The sequence below is a fragment of the Dromiciops gliroides genome, chromosome 2 (assembly GCF_019393635.1).
Source record: "Dromiciops gliroides isolate mDroGli1 chromosome 2, mDroGli1.pri, whole genome shotgun sequence".
NCBI lineage: Eukaryota > Metazoa > Chordata > Mammalia > Microbiotheria > Microbiotheriidae > Dromiciops > Dromiciops gliroides.
The window spans coordinates 559144556-559168099 of NC_057862.1; the positions used below are offsets into that span (position 1 = coordinate 559144556).

Here is a 23544-nt window from a genome sequence, read left to right on the forward strand (position 1 = left end):
GAATTTCTAGTATAAAGCAGGTCTTTGCTATTCTCTCCAACCCCTTTTCTCTGACTGTTCTAAAAGAGAAAAAAAGTTCAGATTAATTAAGAGACCTCTGACAAATTTCCCTCCCTCCCCCTTTGTCCTCTGGCATACTTCCTTTAATGGGCATGAAGATATTGCTGTAAAATCCCCTACCTCTGTGGCCCAGCTGAGCTTGGTTTTTTTTTTTTTTGACCTTCAGACAGAACGTTAAGACTCATCCTTAAGCTGGTCTTCCCAGGAGGACACAAATGTGCTAATATGTGCTGTTTTTAACTGCTGCGTTTCTATTTTGTGTTTTTAATTGAGTGTTTTAAATTTTGTATGTGCACCCGAAGCCATTTAATTGTGAAAAGATGCAATTTTATAAATTGCAGGAAAAAGCATACACAACACAGTCCTAATGATTAAAGTCTTCAATTGCAGAGATGAAATTAAAACAGCAGAGTTAGCCCAATTTAGAACTTCAGAGTAGAATTTATGAAAAAATATAAAGGGGTGTGTGTGTGTGTGTGTGTGTGTGTGTGTGTGTGTGTGTGAAATACAGATTGTAGCTTTAATCCCCATTTTATTTGGATCTTGCGAGTGAGAACAGCTGGAACGGAAGTAGCATTGGAGAAGTCAACATAGACACACCAATGGTTTTCATATTGCATATGTTTAGTGATGGAGGGGATTAGTTGTTCGCTGTATTATGTTCTTTTGCATAAGTTCCCACTTATCATGGGGAATTGTAATGGTGGAGAATAGGGATGAGAGGGGCCATATAATGAGAAGAAAGGATTCATTGGAAAGACCCTGATGTTGGGAAAGATTGAAGGCAAAAGGAAAAGGGGACAGCAGAGGATGAGAAGGATAGATAGTGTCATGGAGATGATGAACACAAACTTGGACAGACTTCAAGAGAGAGTGGAGGATAGGAGGTCCTGGTGTGCCATGGTTCATGGGGTCACAAAGAGTCAGACATGGCTGAACAACAACAAGGGATGAGATGGTCTGTATAGCAATTTCCCTAACTTCCATCTCCATTACACTCTAACTTACCAACCCTAATGAATGCAATAAAGCCCTGCTGAGTGGTACCCACTGTTTCAGTGGGGTGAAGATATTTGACTTCAGTGAGCACTGAACCTATCATATCTTCTATTCTTATTATACATTTTTTTTAGTGGCATCTTTTACTTCTATGTTCCAAAGTTCCTATCATAGGATTCCTATGGTAGGTAGAGAAATATAGGCTGGCCATATGGTGAAGACAAGTGATGACAGATGAGAAGCCTCATTGCATGGCTGGGCAGAAGAAAGTGAGGGAGGCCTTCTACCAAATGGGTACCTTGGGGTGAATTTAGGGGAGGATGTGGACAAAAGTCATGAAGGTTTGGCTGGAATGGATGAGTTATGCTCTGCATTCTTTGAGGGAGTTTTCAATTTAACAGATTAATTTGAGTATTTGAGAGCACTAAACCAAGGTACCATGAATGCTTTGTATAATAATAATAATAGTAACAACAACAATAATGATATTAATGGATAGACAGATAGATGGCACAATGAATAGTATTAGACTTGGAGTCAGGAAGACCCAAATTCAAATCCTGCCTCACACACTAGCTTTTGTGACTACGGGCAAGTTACTTAACCTCTCTTACCCTCACCTCAGTTCTCTCATCTGTAGAATGTGGATAATAATAGCACCTAACACAAATAAATGAATGTAATGTTTTTGTAAATGAAATGAGAAATTACTAGATGGCATAATCCCCACCCCCTTTGGTGGCCATACCCCATGTGAGTTCTTTTTTTTTTTATTGATTAGAGAGGTTTTTTGATATGAAGCAAAACCAGAAAATAAAAAAAAAAAGCTTAAAGAAATAACAAAAAGTATATAGAAAGTTCCTGCCAGTCAGGGATATTGGGGAGGGAATGAAACCTTTAATATCTTTCCAATGTAATGATTGGAATGACGCCACCTACTGGAGACTTGCTGTGGGAAAGCTCCACCATGAGGAAAATGCCTCAGAGGCATTGTGGCTTTTCCTTGGCGTCAGGAAATGACGTTTGCTCATGGGTGCTGTCTATCAAGGCTACCAGCCAATCAATTTGAGGAGCCTCCTATGGTCTGGGAGGAGACAGGAAGGAGGAAAGGGAGCCTGCGCAGAGAGCGCTGGGCCTTTTGGCTTCCTGACTTGATGGTGGTGGTGGCAGAGTACTTCACAGGAAATTTGAGGAAAGATAGGAATGCCAGGCTGTTAGAATTCTGTTCTCAATCTTTTTCTTTCTATTTTCCAATAAACCCTTAAAAACCTAAACTCGTTTTATCAGTGATTTTTAGTCAGTTTCCCCCAAACTGGGGGAACAGATTAGAATCCACATTTAGAATCTTAAATTACACACCAATGACCTCCAAGGAACAGCCCCAGTTAGCCCCAGCAGCCTCTTCTGCCACTTCTTTAGAGCTGTTTTCTCATGAAATTGGACCACGGTGAGTTCTTCTGTGACTTGGCTCCACTCAGCAACCCAACATGGGATTGTTGAGGGAATAAAATGAGATAATATATAAAAAGAGTTTTGAAAACCTTAAATGCTAGCCATTATAATCATTATTATCATTTACATATTTATAATCCCATGATGCTAGTATTACTAGTATTCCCATTTTACGGATGAGGAAAATAGGCTCTGAGGCATTATTCGAGTTATTCAGGGTCATAAAGCCTAGAAAACAACTCAGGCAAAAAAAACCAAGGTCTTTTGGCTCCAAGGCTGCGCTTCTGTTAGGCCACACTGACTCTTTCATGGTACCTAGCTGTGACTCGCGTGGTGCCTCGGAAGTACTGGATACACAACCATCGCTCAGTAATTACTTGCTGAAGAATTCCTTTAGTGATCAGCACTCTCTGAAGGAAAGACTTTTTGGAAAGCCAAACCAAAGCATCTGCCAACCAAAGGTGTCACAAGGAATATCGTTGCTTGGCATCAGCATTGCCAAGTCTGCCTAGGGCAAACGGCAAAGGTTTCACCCTCAAATCAACATATCAAAACAAATTTAGCTGGGGGGAGGGGGAATAGATTCTCTCAGATACTGCAAAGTTACTACTGAGAAGCTGAGTAGGGGAGCCGAGTCAGGGAACAGCTCATGTGAGGTATGGCTACCAAAGGGAGAAGTTATGTCATCAGTAATTTCTCATATCATTGACAAAAATTTTATTGATTTATTTTAGTTTTACAACTTACATTTCCCAATATACCCCTTCCTCTTTCTCCTCCCAGAAAACTATCAATTATAACAAAGGATAAAAAAAAGTTCAGCAAAACCAACCAAAACATGGAAAACTTCGACATTATCTTTAGTCTTTCATACTTATAGTCCCCCACCTCTGCAAAGAAGCTGAGAGAAGAGACTTCTCATGCCTTTTCTTCAGGGCTAAGTTAAGTCATTATAATTTCACAGCATTAAGTTTTGATTAAAACAACAACAATAACAACAGAATTCTTAACTATTTGTTAAGCTCAGCTCAACTGTTTCTATACTTTTGAAGAGAAGGTACAAAGGTTGCCAGTACCCTCTAAATGTCAGTGATCTAGAATAAAACACCATTTACCTTGTCAATCTCTCCTGCCAATTACCAAAGTCAAACACTTTATATCTTTGAAAAATTTGTAAAAAGTGAAAACTGCAATGATCTTTTTTATGATGCTGTCATAGAAATGCTTGTTTTATTCCATAAATTAAAAATAAAATAAACATGGGAAAAAAGTGAAACTAACACTAATGCCCTGCCCCAAACATAGACGATGGTTAATATCCATATGGAAGGGATATTTTATCTTTTTGTTGATTAAAAAAAACGAGGCATAGGGTTATCAGGATCAAGACACTCCCTTCTTTTGATTGGAAGAGTTGGGAGTTGTTATTGTTATTGCTGTTGCTATGGAGAAGTCTTGTTAACATCTGCAAAATGATGTTCTGTGTCCCTTCCCCACCCCCTAGTAATTTCCCCAGAGTGCCACAACGTGTGGAGTCTAGAAAGATCTCTGAGAAAGAAACCAGGGGAAAATGTATGGATTACTTACTTCATAATAATGATGTAGATGATGTACATTAGCACTAGTACTAAGGACTCCCACCTGAAAAAAGAGTAAAAGCAGGTCACCATCTATGCAGAATTGAAGCATAAATGCTTCTGCTGTTAAAAAATCTAACATTCAGTTAGCCCCAAACATTATCAATACGGACAAAGCAATCTTACACAGGCTTGAAAATGTTTCCAAGAATCTCAGTGTTGGAAGGGACCCAGCTGCCATCTAGTTAAACCCCTCCCTGAATGAGAATCCCTACTACGGTATTGCTGTCATTTCCACAACATCAGCCACACTGTGGCTGACTGCTGGTGATGGGGAGCCTCTGGAGGCATCCCACTGTACTTCGGAAGAGCTCTCATGATGATGTATCTGTTCCTCTGAGACATCCACCCATTGTTCCTAGTAGGACCTATTGTGTGCAAGGTTCTGGGTGTACAAAGATGTATCCTGTTCACAAGGAGCTCATGTTTTCTTGGGGGGAGATAATGTGTGTATAATATGTGATATATATATATATATATTATGTGTGATGTATACACACGTTTTATATGTGACATACGTTATATAAACAATACACACATACATTTGCCTACACAATAGAACCAGTCTAAACCCTTTGATAGTTCTTCAAATAAACACTTGAAGACACTGACTTTATTAACCTTCCTCCCAAGACTTTTCTTTAGAAGGCTGCTAAGCCTTCCTAATTCCTTTAACTGATCCTTCATATGGCAGAAACTCAAGGCTTTTCATTCTTAGTTGCCCTTCTTTGGTTTATCAATGTTCTTCCTAATTTGCCCCTCTCCCCCTTCCTCAAGTAAGCTTGGCCTTCCCACAGCCTTGTGGTCCCACATACAGAAAGGGAGATATGACTCTTGATTGGCTGAGCTATTTCTGGGACAGATGGGGTAAAGAGAGAGAAGGCATGGACTTTGAATAGTGAAAGGAAGATCCTCAGAGTAGCACTCTTTTAGGGGAGGAGCCAGTACCCTAGAATGTCCCTTGATTTCCAGAGCCCTGATAAGATTGGATTTCTCAGGTGAGATCATTCTTTCTTCAATCAAGTGATATTTCACTTCATTTCTGGGTCATAGAGCTCCCTTTCCTCTTGTGTATTCTGGAGCTTAAACTATTTTGCAGAACTTGCCTGATTGATAAATATACCTGTTCACTATCTGGGGTTGTTTTCTGCTTAATGAGCATTTATTTGGTGGGAGGGGAGCTAAACTGGCTAATATTAAGTTAATTGCTACCCATCAGGTTGAGGTGGCACAGTGGATAGAATGCTAGGCCTAGAGTCAGGAAGACCTGAGTTCAAAACCAGCCTTGCAGAATTACTAGCTGTGTGACCCTGGGTAAATCACTTAACTCTGCCTCAGTTCTTCATCTATAAAATGAGCTGGAGAAGGAAATGCCAAACCACTTCAGTATCTTTGCCAAGAAAACCTCAAAAGGGGGTCACAAAGAGTCAGACACAACTGAAAAATGACAGAACAACACTCCTTTAGTTCTGGGGTTTAAAACTGGATATTGTTTTTCTTTGAATTCAACACACGTGTATTCAATCTATTCAATAAATATTAATTCAATTAATTCAAAAATTGAATTCAACTTAAGTAAAGATAGTAATTCCAGTTATTAAGTCTCTCAATTCTGCTCCTCCTTCTGACTTCATTATTTCTTTTAGTGGCACCTATCTACCCATGATCGAAACCTTCTGTCTGTTTTGGTATTAGCTGTGCAACACTGGGTGATTCATTTAACATCTCTGGACTCAGTTTCCTCATTTGTAAAATCATGGAGTGGTGGATCTTGATAAACTTCACAACTTTATTCTGATCTCCAAACCTATGATTGTGTCATCTTATAATCAAGTAGGAAAGATAAAACCTACTCACAAATATAATACAAAATAGGGCAGCTAGGTGGCACAGTGGATAAAGCACCGGCCCTGGATTCAGGAGGACCTGAGTTCAAATCCAGCCTCAGACACTTGACACTTACTAGCTGTGTGACTCTGGGCAAGTCACTTAACCCTCGTTGCCCTGCAAAAAACCCAAACAACAACAAAAACCCCAAACTCAAATATAATACAAAATAAAACCTGAAAAATGTTTAGGAGATGTACAAAAGAGTGAGAGTTTACTTCAACATGTTGATGATTTTCCTAACTTCTCCACTTTCATATTCCCCAAACTACACTTTTACCAATATTCATTTGGTTCTTTCCAATTTCAGTGAGCTGGGATGCTGGCAACATAGCGAAGGGGAATTTATAATCCATTCTTCAATAGCTCCCTATTGCCTCTAGGATATCAGCCTAGCATTTAAAGCTCTCTACTGTCTAGCTCCCATTTATATTTTCAGTTCTCTTTCATATCCTATCCCTAAGCTGTCGATTCAAACATATGTAATGATTAAGAAACTTTAGTAGTGCATTCTAAAGATTGAGTAGCTTTAGTTATTCATGATAAACCAGTCGAAATTGAAATAGTCTTACTGGAGTATCAAATAACAATCAGCAGATCCCAATTGAACTTTTTTTTTTTTCCCAAATTCAACTTTACACTTGCTATAGGGAGAACAGGCTCAGCAGAGATGTCTTGACTCATGGTATAAGGAAAGCAGAAATATGAGTGCTTTTGTACCTGTAGGCCTCATCTTTGCCAAAGAAGTATTTGCATTACCTGGGGGGGGGTGTTTCCCTAAAGGAAGGAGACCCCTCTCTGCTTTGGGTATCATTATTTCTGTAAATCCTAAGGGAAAATTCTTTTTTTGAAAGTTTAGTTGGGGAGGGTTATGAATTTAAATGAAGTTGCCTGTACTTATGTGTCTGTACAACATACTATTGTTAATAGTAACTCATTTATAATGGGGTTTAAGGTTACAAAATACTTTGTTCGCAACGATCCTGTGAGGTACAAAGTATGAATATTTAGTCAGTTGTTTTCAGACATGTCTGACTTTTTGTAGTCCCATTTGGGGGTTGTGGTTTGTTTGTTTTGCAAAGATGCTGGAGTGGTTCATCATTCCCTTCTCCAGTTCATTTTACAGATGAGGAAACTGAAGCAAACAGGGTTCAGTGACTTGCCCAGGGTCCCACAGCTAGTAAGTGTCTGAGGCCAGATTTGAACTCAGGATTATGAATCTTCCTAACTCCAGGCCTGCCACCTACCTGCTCCAGTATGATTATTATATTTCTTTTACAGGTGAGGTAATTAAACTATCAGAAGATAAATGACTTGACTGGGTTCCCCAACTTGTGTCAGACTTAGGATTCAAGCAGGAATGATCATGAGTTGCTAGCATTCATATGGCACTTTTAAGGTTTGCAAATGCTTTACACATGTTGTCTCGTTTCATTCTCACCACCACCCAGTGAAGTAGATGCAATCATTGTCTTCATTTTACAGAAAGATGAGGCAGAGAGATGTTAAACATATCTGCCCGTGGGTGTCCGAGGCAGGATTTGAGGCAGGTTTTCCTGACTCCTAACCCCATATCCTCTGTCCACCTAGTTGCCCCAAACCTAGGTCTTCCAATTCCAAAACCAATAAATACTCTCCTCCCTATACCATGCTGCTTAGACAGGAGAATAGTAACAAGATAACCAGCGACAGACATGTCACTGGCCCGGCTCTTCCCACACATCTTCGAGGCACTCATTTATCCTCAGTGTGGGTGTGAATGTTTTTCTTGAGAAAATGCGGTTTCACAAGTAATAGAATAAGCCTTTCTGGCCTTAAAATGATATTCTAATTAACAGGACAGTGGCACATCCAAGTCACATTCCACATGTGTTGCAGAACAGGCTTTCCGTTTCATTACAGTGACAGCTGAAGACATTCCGTGTGTGAAACTCCCCCACTCCCTCCAACTCCCTTCTAGGAAAGCTGTGACAACAAGGAAGCCCTTTGCTCTCACTCAGGTGCTGCTGACATTTTGCACAGCACAAAGGGTGAGAAATTCCCTGCTCCAAATTAGAATTACAGGAGTCCTTTGGATACAGCAAATGCTATTGGCCTATAATTGTTCTAGACTATAGAAGGTGCACCTGGGCCCTCCTTATATTCCTTCCCTTTGATGCTGAGGATCACCCGGGCCTGTCAGTGTGAAGCTTGGGATGGTCTAGTATTTTTGCCCATCCTATTAAAGTAGAAACTACAACCATTGTTTGAGCTTGGCTAGCACAATGCTGGAGACTCCAAAGCTTCACAGTTGTGGGACCTTAATCATGGGGCAGGGGGGAAGGAGATGCATTTTCTGTTTTTATTCTATTCTACAACTCAGTTATAAACATTAATAAAATTGTATCATAATACTCAATGTATAGACCATTGATTTATATTCAATATATATTTTTCAAAATAATATAATTTAATAAAAATGTCCTTTGACTTAAAGGCTAATAAAAACTCAAACTTGCCAATGACATCCACTGGAGCTTTCTTTCTCTGTCAAAAGGATAGCAGTTAGTAACTTCTTGACTTGCTTTTTTGGATAATTTCATCTTTCAGAAGGTGAAGAGGCCAACAAGGGGAAATCTAGTCTGGATCTGATTGTACCTAATGGAGAGGAGTAAGGAGAGCAGCTGCATACCACCTGCTCTATTCCAGTCACTGTGCTAAGTGCTTTATAAATATCATCTCAGGTTGCTGGAGTGGAGATGATGGGAACCTTGAGGGGAAGTGACTATGCCATCCTAGAGTTTATGATAAATGAAAGACAATGTGTGTGGTCTGACACGCACCCTAGAGTTCAGGTTCAGAAGAAAGAGAGGAAGGATACCATGGAGTAGAATACTTCAGGGGAAATTAGTTCAGGAGGGATGGTAGGTGCTCAAGAATGAAATTCTGAAGATACAGTGGGAAACAATTCCTTTGAGGAAGAAAAATGGGATTTAAGAATTCATGAACCAACTTAGATTAAAAAAAAAAAAAGAAAGATGTAAGATGGAGGCCAGGCCAGGTAACAGAAGATGAATAGAGGAGTGAGGTCTGGCCCTGTAAAAATAATTTCAGGAATACTCAATAAGAATAAGAATAAACTAAGACTGGTGAGAGAAGATAAGGGCAACAAAAAGGGCTCTTTATAAAGAATCACAGAGGGAGAAAAAGGCAGATCAGAGAAGGGATTCCATTTTTGCTTGGAGTGGATGGAAAAATGATAACTCATGACAGAGAAAAGGTTTAACTTCAATTCTTATGTGTTTTTCCCTCTGATTTATCTGAAAGAAAAATAACCTTTGCTCTGCAAATGAAAGAACAAAAATGACTACCAGAGAGTTGCTACCCAAGATGAGTTAGTTACCTGCTGCAGATGAATTACAGTCTCAGGTCCTTAAATAACTGACAGATGTGATTACAAAGCTAGTGATATTTAAAAGATCATGGAAAATGGGGGTCATACAAGATCAGAGAAGGGCAAATGTTCCAGTTTTCAAAAAAGAGAAGGAAAAAAGAATCTGTAGATTACAGGTCAATAAGTCTGACTTCAATCTCTGGTGACACTCTTGAGAGGATTATTAAAGAGATGGTTGGCAAATATCTAGAAAGGGAAGCAGCCAAAATGTTTTCGTCATGAGTGAGTCACACCAGATGAGCCTTGTTTCTGTGTTAGACAGGATTATTAAGGAGGGAAAGGGAATGACGTGGATGAAGTTTGCCTAGATTTTCGGCAAAACTTTGTGATAAAGTATCTATCTCTATTCTTGTGGAGAAGATGGTGTGACATGGATTAGACAATAATACAATAATACAATCAGACAGACTCAGTTTGTGGTTAAAATTCATTGTCAGTATGGCAGAAGGTCTCCAATGGAGTATCCTAAGGCTCTGAACTTGGCCCTGTGCTATTTAACATTTTTATTAGTTACGCTGATGGTCTGCTCATCAAATTTTCAGATGATACAAAGCTGGGAGTGATAGCTGACACACTGAATAAAAGTATTAGGATCCAAAAGCATTTTGACTGGCTAGAGAAGAGGTGAAAAACTCAGCTCTGGGATGGCTGAACCAGATTAAAATGTAATTGGGAAATATTTAACTGATTAAATAAAAATACAACACAAATAATGCTAATTTGTGGTTTTCTAAGTGAATATGCAGCCTTCAGGGCTCTGTTTCTATCTGAGTTTGCTACTCCTGGGCTAGAATGTTGGGCTGAATGTAATAAGATGAAATCCAATAGAGATAAATGTAAAAGTCTTGCACTTGGGTACAAAAATATCAATTTCACAAATTTAAGATGGGGGAGTTGTGTATAGAGAGCAGTTTTTCTGAAAAGACAGTTGGGTGTTTTAGTGGTCTGAATGCTTGATATGTCAGCAGTGGGAAGAAGCAGTCAAAAAAAGCAAAATGTAATCTTGGACTCCCAGGAGGGTTGGTGATAAACCCACTCATCTACATCTGCAGTACTGTGTTCAGTTCAGTGTTCAAGTATAAGAAGCATATTTATAAGCTGCAGTGTCCAGAGTAGAGTAACCAGGATTGTGAGCCATGAAGATAGAATGCAAAGAACTGGGAATGCTTAGCCTAGGGAAAAGAAGGCTCAAGGGAAATGTGATCATTGTGTTCACATATTTATACACTATCCTGTGGAAGACTTACTCTATTTGACCCCAGACTAGACACTAGAGAAATAGGAACAATGGATGGAAGTGGCCAAAAGGTCGATTTTCTAAAGCTGAGAGATGTCTCAAAGTGGAATGGATTGCCTTAAAGAAGTGGTAGGTTCCTCTTCCTTGGAGGTCTTCGAGGATATGTTATAGTGGGGATTCCCTCATGTGTGGGAAGGGCCACTGAGATTTCTTCTACCTCTCAAATTCTGTCATTCTGAGACCCTGGAGCCATTTTCCACGAAGTCATGCTACTTTCTATACCCAGTTCCTCCTTTTCCCGCCTCTGAACCTCAGTTTCTTATGGATAAAGTACCTCCTCCTTAACGCTGGACTTCTCTGACGTTGTGTGCCTGCTTGGACATGTTTTCACTGCCACTGGGACTTCTGTAGATCTTCTACCCTTATTTCATAAGAAATTTTATATCTGGGACTCCATCTAGCCTATGGCTAATGGTGCTCAAGGGATCCTTTCCTTTAGATTGATCAACTGGTTTTAGAACCTGTTCTCCATCCATGTTGCTTTTCCCTAGATCAGAGATGTCAAACTCATCACCCCCAGGCTGCAAAAGAAGTCCAAACCATGTTAAAATGTAATTGGGAAACATTTGGTAGAAGAAATAAAAATGTAGCATATGTGATATTAAATTGTGGTTTTCTAAATCAATAGCTGGCCCACAGGGATCCCTTTCTATTTGAGTTGGATACAACTGCCTTAGATAACTTAGATATTTTGGCCAGCACTCTTTGTTCAGTTCCATGGATTTCACTTGAACTGTTGGGTGGTACTGGATTTTGGTACCAGTCTTTTTTTTTTTTTAGCATGGCCCATCTTTCCTCCTCCCAGTTCTCAGGTATGGCATTTTACTACTGGGGAACCCTGGCAGTAGGAGGGTAGTTGGGAAGGACATCTAGAAACATTGGAAACAAGCCTTGTCTCTTTCACAACTTGATATTCAGGGTTAGCCCTGAAGATCAGCACCAGACTATCAGAGAGGCAATATGTCTTTTTTTTTTCTTTAATTTTTTTTTTTTGTGGGGCAATGAGGGTTAAGTGACTTGCCCAGAGTCACACAGCTAGTAAATGTCAAGTGTCTGAGGCTGGATTTGAACTCAGGTCCTCCTGAATCCAGGGCCGGTACTCTATCCACTGTGCCACCTAGCTGCCCTTCAAGGAAATATGTCTTAATGGATAGAATATTGAACTTGAAGATAGAAACACCAAGATTCCAGTTCTACCTGTGATACTTACTAACTGTGGGAGCAAATCACTTCACCAAGCCTCAGTTTCCTCATCTATAAAGGAGAGACAACACTACCTTTAGTACTTAGCTCAATGCTTGCCATGAAGGTCAAAGGAGATTGTTGTTCACTTGTTTTCAGTCATGAGTGACTCTTCATGACATCATTTGGGGTTTTCTTGGCAAAGATACTAGAGTTGTTTGTCATTTTCTCCTCTAGCTCATTTTACAAATGAGCAACTGAGGCAAACAGGGTTAAGTGACTTGCCCAGGGTCATGAAGCTAGTAAGTATTGGAAACTGGACTTGAACTCATGAAGATGAGTCCTCCTGACTCCAGGCTCAGCACTCTATTAAAGGAGATAATGCTCTTCAGATGTCAGTGATTCTCAGTATGAATTCCCCAGTGTTCTAGGAAGCAGCCACTCCAATTTTATTGGGACAGACATGAACTAAGAAAGCTGCTGTTTTATCTAGGGAAAGAGCAGAGGCCATGGTATTTTCTGTTTCTTTAAACAGAGAGGTTTGGCATTAGGATTAGGGTGTGATACAACTGGAGCCAGAAGACCTGAGTTTGAATCTCAGCTTCAGTACTTATTTGATAGGTGATTTTAGGAAAAATAACTTAATTGCTCTGAGTCTTGGTTTCCTCAGTCACAAAATGAAGGCATTGGACCAGATGATATCTAAGGGTGCCCTTTAGATGCTATGATCCTAGGTGTCCTCAAAGCACATATTCTAGAGGTAAATCGTCTGTCTGTGGACCTGGTAGAGGAGCTGATACCAGCTGAACAGCACTGAAGACAAGTCCTTTACCTTGCTGCTCATCATGTAACTCCCCTTTAGCACAATCAGTTATTGCATATTAAGAGACTGTCAATGTATAACACATTGGCATGAGTTCAAAGGCAATGCTTTGGGCTATCTATCATATAGAGTAGGGGATTTGCAATGCATCACCAGGTGGTTACAATGTACTCGGGAACACCTCCTTTGCTTTCCCATGTTAAGACTAGACTAAGCCAAATTTCTGACATAAGAGGCCCATGATAGTACATTGGGCTATTGCAAAGTATTTCCTAATGATTCTAGAAGAGCCTGGAGCAATGCCTTGTTTTGTGGCACCTGGAAACAGCTTTCTTTGACCAAAACACAGCAATGCTTCATAGAAATTGAAATATTGAATATTGGCTAGTAAGCATGTGATTTTATGTGTGTGTGTGTGTGTATATATATATATATATATATGTATGTATATATATATATATATATATATATATGTGAATTGTTTTTATCAGTCCTATGATTTCATCAGTATAGGTAACCCCTGGATGAGGAGCTTCAAACTCCATGAAGACTTTTAGGACACTCTGTATAAATGGGAAAGTTGGAATCTGATCATCTATTTTTTGTTTGTTTGTTTGTTTTTGCGAATGAGGGTTAAGTGACTTGCCAAGGGTCACACAGCTAGTAAGTGTCAAATGGATTTGAACTCAGGTCCTCCTGAATCCAGGGCCGGTGCTTCATCCACTGTGCCACCTGGCTGCCCCACTGATCATCTATTTTGATGGAAAAGATTTATTCATATTGGGAATGACACCATTACTAACATACTGAAAGGATGTCATATTATCTCAGAGATGTAAAAACCAGGTCATTATAGACTTTATGATTTTTAATCAGGCAATTAAACAAAATCTAACAAAATTACAGTATAAACCACAGAGATTACTAAATAGCTCAAGATTCACTCTTCCACTTATAAAAGATTCTAATGGCTTATAAAACTTTTCCATGAATTTTAATGCTGGAAGTAACCTTAGAGTTTATCTAAGCACATTTCCCACCCAATGCTTTAGGAATATCAGGAAAAATCTTTGAAAAGTAGTAAAACAGTTTCTCTCTCTGCCTGAACACATCTAGTGGCAGGAAATTCACTACCTCAGCAGCCTATTCTATTTTTTGATGGATCTAAACAATGAAAAATCCTTTCATATATTGAGTCAAAATATGTCTCCCTGTAAATTCCACCCACTGATCTAATTTCTGCCTTTTGGAACAACACAGAATAAGTCTATTCTGTTTCATATAATAGTTCTTTGAATATTCAATGGCAAATGTTGTATCTCTCATTTTCTCAAGACTATATGTCCTTTAGTACCCTCCAGTGTTTCTCCTGTGACGTGGTTTTAAGACATAATCATCCTTGCCCCTCTCCTCTGGACTCACTGTGGTTTGTAAAAGTGTTCTTTTTATTAATTATTTTTTTCCTGGTAGGGCAATGAGGGTTAAATGACTTGCTCAGGGTCACACAGCTAGTAAGTGTCAAGTGTCTGAGGACAGATTTGAACTCAGGTCCTCCTGATTCCAGGGCCAGTGCTTTATCCACTGTGCCACCTAGCTGCCCCCTAAAAATGTTCCTTTTAAAGAGTGATAGCCAGATACATAAATTATATGCCAAACGTGGTCTGATCACAGCATACTAACAGAAAAGTAGGACCATTAATTCCCTTAATCTGGACACAATATTTCTAATAATGGGTATAAGATTGCATTAGCTTTGAGCACCTAAATCACAATGAGTTCATATAAAGATTATAATAAACTATAATCACAGTACTTTTCATATGAGTTACATGAAGTCAGGATGCCTTCAGTCCTAGGTTTTTACCTAAAATAGGTATTTATACTTATCCCTATTGAATTTCTTCTGTGATTAGAATGGTTGCCTTCAAAGGTAATGAGTTCCCTCTCCTTGGAGGTGTTAAGGGGAGAATGGTCAACTATTTGTTGACTATGTCATAGTGTGGCTTTATTTCACATATGGTTTGGACTAGAATGCTGCTAAGGTCCCTGACAACCCTCCAATTTTAGGATTCATCAATACAACATTGACCAGATTTTTTAGTGTGCTTCCATTTGTAAAGAATTAATTGTTATTTGAGGTTTTTATGACCCCATCTTTTGGCTAGAATTTAAAAAAAACCCAAAACCTTGGCATGCACACTGGCCTCTGGGTCTCCGCAAGTGGCATGGTACTCCACCCACTGGTTGTAGCCGTTACCATGGTGCTGGCACCTCACATCATCATCACTCACCAACGCCTACATCGGCCTAGCAAAATTATAATGATTGAAAGCATAGTGAAGGCAGTCATTTGACTGTCAGAGTGGCTAGTCAATTGGCTGGGGGCTGTGTGTGGTCAGCCTAGGGTCTGCTGGGAAGAAGGGAGGTTTTTCGCCATTCTAGTTCGAAGCTGGAAGGCGGCAGGACGCTGCTGTGTGTTCTCAGCTGATTCCTGGGCGGTTGTGTTGTTCAGGTTGTATAATTTCCCTTTCCCTATTTTATTTCCTTTCCCTTGATCCTACTGATCCTGTTTGTGTTTTTTTAAAATTCGTTCTTGTTAAATAAATCCTGCTCTGTTTTGAAGGAGGCTGTTGGTCTCCTTCCTTGCCCCAATATTGCGGTGAGCCACTTAGCTCACACTCCCCAATTAAAAATTGGTCCCCACACATTTGAAACCTTTCTTCAGGTTTATATCAACTTATTATTCACCATTCTTTAGGTGATGGTGTTTAGCTAGCTATGAATTCATCTCCTATATCATCACCTAGCTCACATGTCTTTATTCTGTTGACAAGGATATCATGGGACACATTTTGTCAAATGCCTTGCTGAAATCAAGACACATTATCTCAAAGCATTTAGTTCATTCTAATAACCATATCATAAAGAAGAAATCAGGTCACTGTGGTATGAATTTGTGGTAGGGATACATTTGTGCTTACTGAGTGCACAACAAATTTACATTATTTAATCTTACCTTGATTCAGCAAGGCAATCCTTTTATTCCTCACTAACTGATAATCTTGCATTTCCCACAGGAACTGTCCCAAACCTTCTTGTCTCTCTTCAAGCCCCTCATTTTTTCCTGTACTTCATGTAGCCAATAAGTTCTCAAGTGTGGTAGAATTTATCTCCACAACATAACCCACAACTATCCCCTTCCCTTTGTCAATACAGACACCATTTTATTTATGCTTTATCACTTAGCTCTTAGAATATTTCAATAGCCTTCTGATTAGTCTTCCTGCCTCGAATTCTCCCTACTCCCACATCCATACTCAAAATAGCTGCTAAATAGTATTCTGAAACATGGGTCTGGTCATGTTATGCCCCTGCTCGATAAAGACTAGTTGTTCACTTGTGCCTGACTCTTCATGACCTCATGGACCATCATACACCAATTCTGTCCATGGGATTTTTTGTTTGTTTGTTTCTTTAGCAAAGATACTGGAGTAGTTTGCCTTTTCCTTCTTCAGGTCATTTAAAAATGAGGAAACTGAGGCAAACAGGCTTAAGTGACTTGCTCAGGGTCACACAGCTAACGTGTATGAAATTGGAATTGAACTAAGGTTTTTCTGATTCTAGTCCTAGAACTCTATCCACTGAGCCACCTACCTATCTCCAAATCTCCACAAACTCCATTAGCTTCCTATTTTCCCTATTAGAAAATACAAACATTTTCTTGGTATTTAAAGCCTTTTTAAAACTGGGCTCCAACCTATCTATCCATCATTACACATTAATCTCTTTCATATATCCTGCCATCCAACCAAACCGGCACTGCTGTTCCCCATCCAGGACACTCCATCTTCTGTTTCATTGCCTTTGCCCAGGCTGTCCCCCTAGCCTGGCACATTTTTTCCCTACTTCTTAGAATCCCATTTCCTTCAAAACTCAGCTCAAATGTCACCTCTTAAACAAATTCTTATTTCATGCATATTTATACCTATGCAAATTGCCTTTCCTCATAGCATATAAGCTCCTTGAAGGCAGGAACTTTCTTTTTTCTTTGTATCTCCTGTGATTAGAACAGTGCCTGTCATACAGGAAGTGCTTAATAAATATTTGTTGACTGATTGACTAGTATGCTCCTGAAGGTTCAGAGTCATAGTATCATCAGAGTTAGAGCTAGAAGGCATTCTGTAGATCATTTATTTTATCATTTTGATGAGGAAACTGAAGCTTAGACACAAGGCTGTACCAGTAGGTTGGAAATGGTAGACCTGGGAACCCAAGTTCCTGACTGCACATCCAATAAATCATGGTTACTACTTTATTTTATGGAAGTGAGGTGGCACCATAATGCACAGAGCACCTGGCCCGGAATCAGAAAGACTCCTCTCCCTAAGTTCAAATCCAGTCTTAGTAGTAGTTGTATGACCCATGGCAAATCATTTAACCTGATTTGTCTCAGTTTCATCTGTAAAATGAACTGGAGGGGGGCAGCTAGGTGGTGCAGTGGATAAAGCACCAGCCCTAGATTCAGGAGGACCTGAGTTCAAATCTGGCCTCAGACACTTGACAATTACTAGCTATGTGACTCTGGGCAAGTCACTTAACCCTCATTGCCCCACAAAAAAATTAACTGGAGAAGAAAATGAAAACCACTCTAGAATCTTTGCCAAGAAAACCCCAAATGGGGTCGCAGAGATTCAGACATGACTGAAACAACTGAACAACAGCAATAACACTTTTATAAATACTCAGAAATCATATGTTTATTCTAGGATCTTGCCAGTTATTTATATAAAACCTTCATGTTTGTAGTTTCTGCCATTTGGAAGTCTACACACTTCCTGCTCCACACTTTTTTTTCTACTTTTTGAAAACTGGAACAAAATTTGTCTATCTGCAATCTCCTGTCACCTCTCCCACTGTATATGATTTCTCATGATGATTGTCAACAAGTGCTCTGTGATTGCATCTGCACATTCTTTCAGTACACTGGTTTGTGATTTGTCTGGGCTTGGAGACTTGAATTCATTTTAAAAGGCTAGGTACTCTATTATCCTCATTTGACCTGTCTTGCGTTTCAATTTTCTCAATGATATGTGTTCTACACTTTTCAAGATACAGGTCATTCTTCTTGATAGAAAAAAGATGGAAGTAAAATGGAAATTGAGTAGCTTTTCCTGCTTTAGTCCTCAGTAACATTATACCATTTCTCTAAGAATTGGGCCTGTTCCTTCCTTGTCCAGCTTCTTGTTTTGAGCAGAGTAATGATAACAAAAAATTGCAACCAAGATTCTTTATTTTCCTTAGAATTTTAAAGAGCTTTGACTTTCTTGATACTAGTCTTATGGATTCAGGGTATTCATAGATAATTATATAGACCTTTCATCCTGACTGCATGACTTTTGTAAATCCACATTGGTTTCATATGCCTCCTTTGTTATTGCAGGGTCAGAACACTCTTTTTTTTGAGTCTCCCTCTTTTGGTATCCTCATGACTTTAGGAAAATTAGAAGAGGGCTGCTCTCAGTGCATTAGGTGGATCCTCTATTGTGAACATATAGGAGAACAAGAACAAGAGTCACACAGAATGGGCAGGCACGAATAGATTAAGATCTATATTATTGGAGCCAATGCTGACATTGACAAAATCACAGCTCCACTGGAGAATTAGAGAAACTCCAATTATCTTTTAGTTATGGGATAATGCATATTTTTCTATGACAACTTTTACAAGTTGCTTTGCTAAAAGTTTAGAATACACATCTGACTATGCTCAATGGTCTTTTCTAACAAGGTTAGCTTTTTTCTCAAGATTCCCATCACGTCCATATCAAGAAACAGTCTAAATCCCAGTCCTGATGCTTAACTACCTTATTGACCTTGAATAGTATTTTCCGTCTCTGGACATCAATTTCATCATTTACAAAATGAAGAACCTAGACAAAATGATCTATCAGGTTGTCTCTAGTTCCAGTTTTAAATACTATGAGCTTATGACCTTTCTTGGTCAGAATTAAGCCCAGAATAAGAATTCTCATTTCTTCCTCTGCCACTTGAGCAATGAAATTACAACTAGTTCATTAAGAAGTTATCATATGTTTTGTTTTTAGCATATTTAGACATTCAATAGTCATTTGAAAATTTGAATTTGCCCCATCATTCCTACATCTTGCCTCTGTGCTGCTTTTAATAGAGAGATTATAGAATTAGAATTTGGAAAGCACCATGAATATGCTTTCCATGATCTGCTTGTGTTGTCTATTGTATGTTCTCACAATATCACTTCTATTTATTTCTCTCCTTTTATACTCACCCAAAGGCTCAACACTGCTTCTTCTCTCAGGCTTATGGATTCATATAGATCTATATAGTTCTTTAACATATAAAGTTATTCCTGCCCCTTCTCACCTCATTAATTCTATTTCTTTTGAACGAGTTATGAATCTGATCCTGCACAGTTATGAATCTGATTCCACACAGTGATCAGATTGGATTATACCTATGAGGGTCTATCCCTTTTTTAATTTGCAAGTTTGATTGATTTATTAACTATCTACTTTATACACATGCAGGTAATTATCCATAGTTATGCAGATTTCCTCTTACCCTCTTTCTTGTTATTTATCTCCTGAAAATTCCTAGGTACCTACTTCTGTTACGGTATTTAATTCTAAGTCACACTTATTTTCTATTGTATTTGGCTTTTTACAGTTTTATCTGAGTGGTTTCTTTTTTCCTTTACCCTAAAATTTGAGTGATCTTAATTTTTTTAAGTTTCCTGCCAGACAGAATGTAAGAGTTGGGAAAAACTTCAGAGGCTATCTCTTCTAACCTGTATGTGCAAATGAATCCCTCTCTAATATCCCTGACAAGTAGTTATACAGCATTTGCCTGGAGGCTTCCAATAAGGAGGAACCCACCACCTTCTGAGATAGTTCATTCCATTTGTGGATAGCTCTGATAAATAGAATTCCTTATATATAGGTTAAAGATCCTTTCCAATCATTATGAGATGCACTGGGTCCCTCATCAGAAACCTGTAATTCTGCTTATATCAAAAGCCATGAATCAGAAAATCAAATTCAATTATTTTGCACCATCTCAATGTCGATTATTCATCCTATGATCACTTTCTATTCCAGTATTAAAACTGTCAACTGGCAAAAAAGAGATGAGAATACTATTCATATCTCCAAATCCTTTAGTTTCTTAGCTATGGGTTTAAAATCATCACTAGATATATATTTCAGATGAGGGCTGGTTAGTTGTACTGCCTGTACTCACAGGTTCCCTCATGAAAAATCCCCCGACCAATGTATCTCTCTGTGATATCAGTAAGTACTGGTTGGTACTCTGGGAATGATTTTGTGTTTGGGTGCCATGGAAACTACCCACATACTTTTTTTCTGAAAATGACAGCTGCGTGTGCCTTATGATTCCAATACCACCAAAGCTAGAATATACATAACCATGAGTTGGCACTCCTTTCTCAGTTAAATGTTACCTGTTGAACACCTACTGGATTGCTCAAGCTTGGGGTTTTGATTCCTCTTTTCCCACAGAAAACTGAAGTACTTAGCCTTAGTATTGAGAATTGTATGGTAGAACTTTAACATTAGACTTCAGCATGTGTCACTTCAGGAATGAAAGGAAATGAACATACTCTACTTTTATATTCCAAGAAATATTAAATTCCCAGAAAGAAATGATGGGGATGGGTCCTAGAGCTATGTTTGTGATAAAACCTTTTGATTTTCATCTTGGCCTATTTATAATGATTCAACAATGCCATGAATATGGAGGCAACACTTGAGTGTTTAAATTGGAGTGAAGATGAGTTCAAATGCCACCTATGACTCAGCCTCTCTGAGTCTCTTCCGTATTTGTAAAGTGGAGATAATGGGGTGGGGGGAAGAGGAGAATATAGAATATTCCAGGCATTGGCCTCACTCTTCTTAGGAAACCTCTTACTGAGACAAAGAAGTGCTAAATCACCCTCTTAGTTTTCTTTTCTTCATAATGAGAAAGTCTAATTAATATAGAAAGCCACTTTAGAGATTCTGTTTTTATCCTGTTGTGAAAGTTTCTTCCTGTCTTTTCCATTATTCACCGGGACCAAGAGGGACAGGAAATGGAGGAAGCCCAATGATGGAGCATCGCACAAACACCTGTACTCAGTGTTTTCCCTGGAATTACTAAAATCACAGGGATGCTCATAAACGCATTACATTTTGGAAATATTCCTTGTTTATTGTGTCAAAAGGGGCAATTGACAACTAACTTTGGAAGTTTGCTTTTTCATAAAATTTTAGAGCAGAAAAGGCTTGAAGATATCATCTACTCTAATTCTTTAATTTACAGGTGGGAAAACTGAAGCTCAGAAAGAATGAAACCTTTGCCTAGGTGTATGAGCCTAAGTAGTGGTACTAGCCAGGATTAGAACTCATATCTCCTGATTTCTGGCTCAGTGGTCTTTCTGTTACACCACAGTTACCTCCTTTGTTTCTCTCATTTTCATTTTCTATTACTTCAAACTCAACTCCACAAAATAAAATACTCTGTTGACTATTCTCGTGGTGCTTTTCCATGAGAATCAGACATAGTGGTGAAATGATATTTCTGGTAAGTCCACTTTTATAGATCAAATATTTGAAAAAAAATTAATGAGATTCTACCATGTACTGAATTTCTATTTCTATTACCGCTTCTCTGACTTAGTTTAGAACCCATCTCAAACATGGAGATTTGAACATTTGACCCAAGTCTATTTTTTTGCTTTCCCATTTATTTATCCTTGATTACAAAGTGTTCTCTGCTTTCTTTCTCTTTTTTTTTTGATGAAAACAAAGAAAACAATGTTGAATTCTAAAAAGGGGTGTAAAAACATCTCGAGTATCAAGTATAACTTGAATGAATTAAAGCCAATCAAACCCATGGATCCAGTTTCTTTTAAAATTATACACGGATCTCCAAATGAAAGGAAAAATAACTCTTATAATGGTGAACCCAATTGTTTGAAAATGTACTCAAGAACTTCAAATCCTGAGGGCTTTATTTTTGCTTCATACAGGGCCACAAGTTAGTAATCCCTACTAGGTTACCAATTGTAAAATGGATGACTTGAACATTTCAGTGTTATAATCCAATGAGAATATAGCTGGAAGCGCTCTCTCACTTCTTTCTTTCTTTCTTTCTTTCTTTCTTTCTTTCTTTCTTTCTTTCTTTCTTTCTTTCTTTCTTTCTTCCTTCCTTCCTTCCTTCCTTCCTTCCTTCCTTCCTTCCTTCCTTCCTTCCTTCCTTCCTTCCTTCCTTCCTTCCTTCCTTCCTTCCTTCCTTCCTTCCTTCTTTTTATAAAAGCTTCACTTGAATAAGAAAGGCGGCTATGTGAATGAATAATGGCTACTGTATTGTTTCAATTCAACTCAACAAACATTTATTAAATGCCTACTAGGTATAAGTCACCAATGCTGGGTATTGGTGACAATTTTTAAAAATGATGGAGTCCCTGGCCTCAAGCAGTTTATATTATATTGCATTAGGTCAGGGAAAGAAGACAATATTACATGTATACAGGTAAGTAAAATTTGAAGTCTAAGATGCAAAAACCTTCCTTATACTTTCTCTGCCTTTTACTTTGTTGATAATCAAAGAGGAGGAAATTAGAAAGTAGAAATTAATTATACTTACCAAGAAACTTTTTCATCATATATAAACTGTGGAGAAAAGAAAAGAAATGTTAGTTAAATGAGGAAAAATAATCAAACTTACAAATTGTTTATTATGTAATTTACACAAAGAAGTAATCAGAGCTGAACTATCTCAGGAGCAATAGACCTGTGGGTACCCAGTTGTACTAGTCAAACCTACATGGATGATCCTGGGGATAAGGTTGGTAAGGAGTTGGAAATTCGGCAGTCTGTTGCTTTGGTATATACTAGTAAGTCAGCCAGTCGGTCAATTATCATTTATTAAAAGACTACTATATGCCAGGCACTGTGTTAAGTGCTGGTGTTACAAAGAAAGGCAAAATACAGCACCTGCTTACAGGGAGCTTACAATCTAATGGGGGATACTACATGCAAACAATTATGTGCCAATAAGATGTATACAGGACAAATGGGAAATGTTCAATAGAGGGAATGCGCTAGAATTTAGAAGGATTGTGAAAGGCTTCTCATAGAAGATAGGGTTTTAGTTGAGATTTAAAGGAAGCTAGGGAAGTCAGTAGCAGGACTGGAGGAGGGGAGAACATTTCAGTCATGAAAGATAGCCAGAGAAAATTGCTGAAGCTGAGAGATGGATTATGTTGTTCAGGAGGCCAGTGTCACTGGATAGAAGAGTATGAAACAGGATTTTGTATTTGATCCTCAGGGTGATAGGAAGCCACTGGAGTTTATTGAGTGCAGTGGGGAGTGATATGGTCAGACCTGTGCTTTAGGAAAATCATCTTGGTGATTGAATGGAGGATGGACTAGAATGGGGAGAGATTTATGCAGATAGACCAACTAGCAGGTTATTGCAATAGTCCAGGTGCAAAGTGATGAGAGCCCATACCAGGGTGGTGCCAGTATCAAAGGAAAAAAGGGGGGCATGTTTAATAGATTTTACAAAGGCAGAATTGACAAACTTTAGCAGCAGATTGGATTTTGGTAGTGAGAGATAGTGAGGAAATCAGATGATGCCTAGATTGCAAGCCTGGGAGACTGGTGGTACCTTCAACAGTAATAGGGAAGTTTGGAAGTGAGGGGAGGCTTTAGGGGGAAAGAAAATGACTTCATTT

At 38.7% G+C, this 23544-nt stretch overlaps 1 protein-coding gene across 2 annotated transcripts in view; it reads right to left on the reverse strand.

Annotated features, from left to right (window-relative positions):
* The window catches only part of SLC24A3 (solute carrier family 24 member 3), a 759832-nt gene that overhangs the window by 61649 nt on the left and 674639 nt on the right, over positions 1 to 23544 (reverse strand). For both annotated transcript variants that reach the window (XM_043982389.1, XM_043982388.1), the window contains exons 8-9: positions 22452 to 22477; positions 4099 to 4152 (exon numbers count right to left, since the gene is read on the reverse strand). In XM_043982389.1, coding sequence (XP_043838324.1) covers positions 4099 to 4152; positions 22452 to 22477 — 80 coding nt within the window. The remainder of the gene's footprint in view (positions 1 to 4098; positions 4153 to 22451; positions 22478 to 23544) is intronic.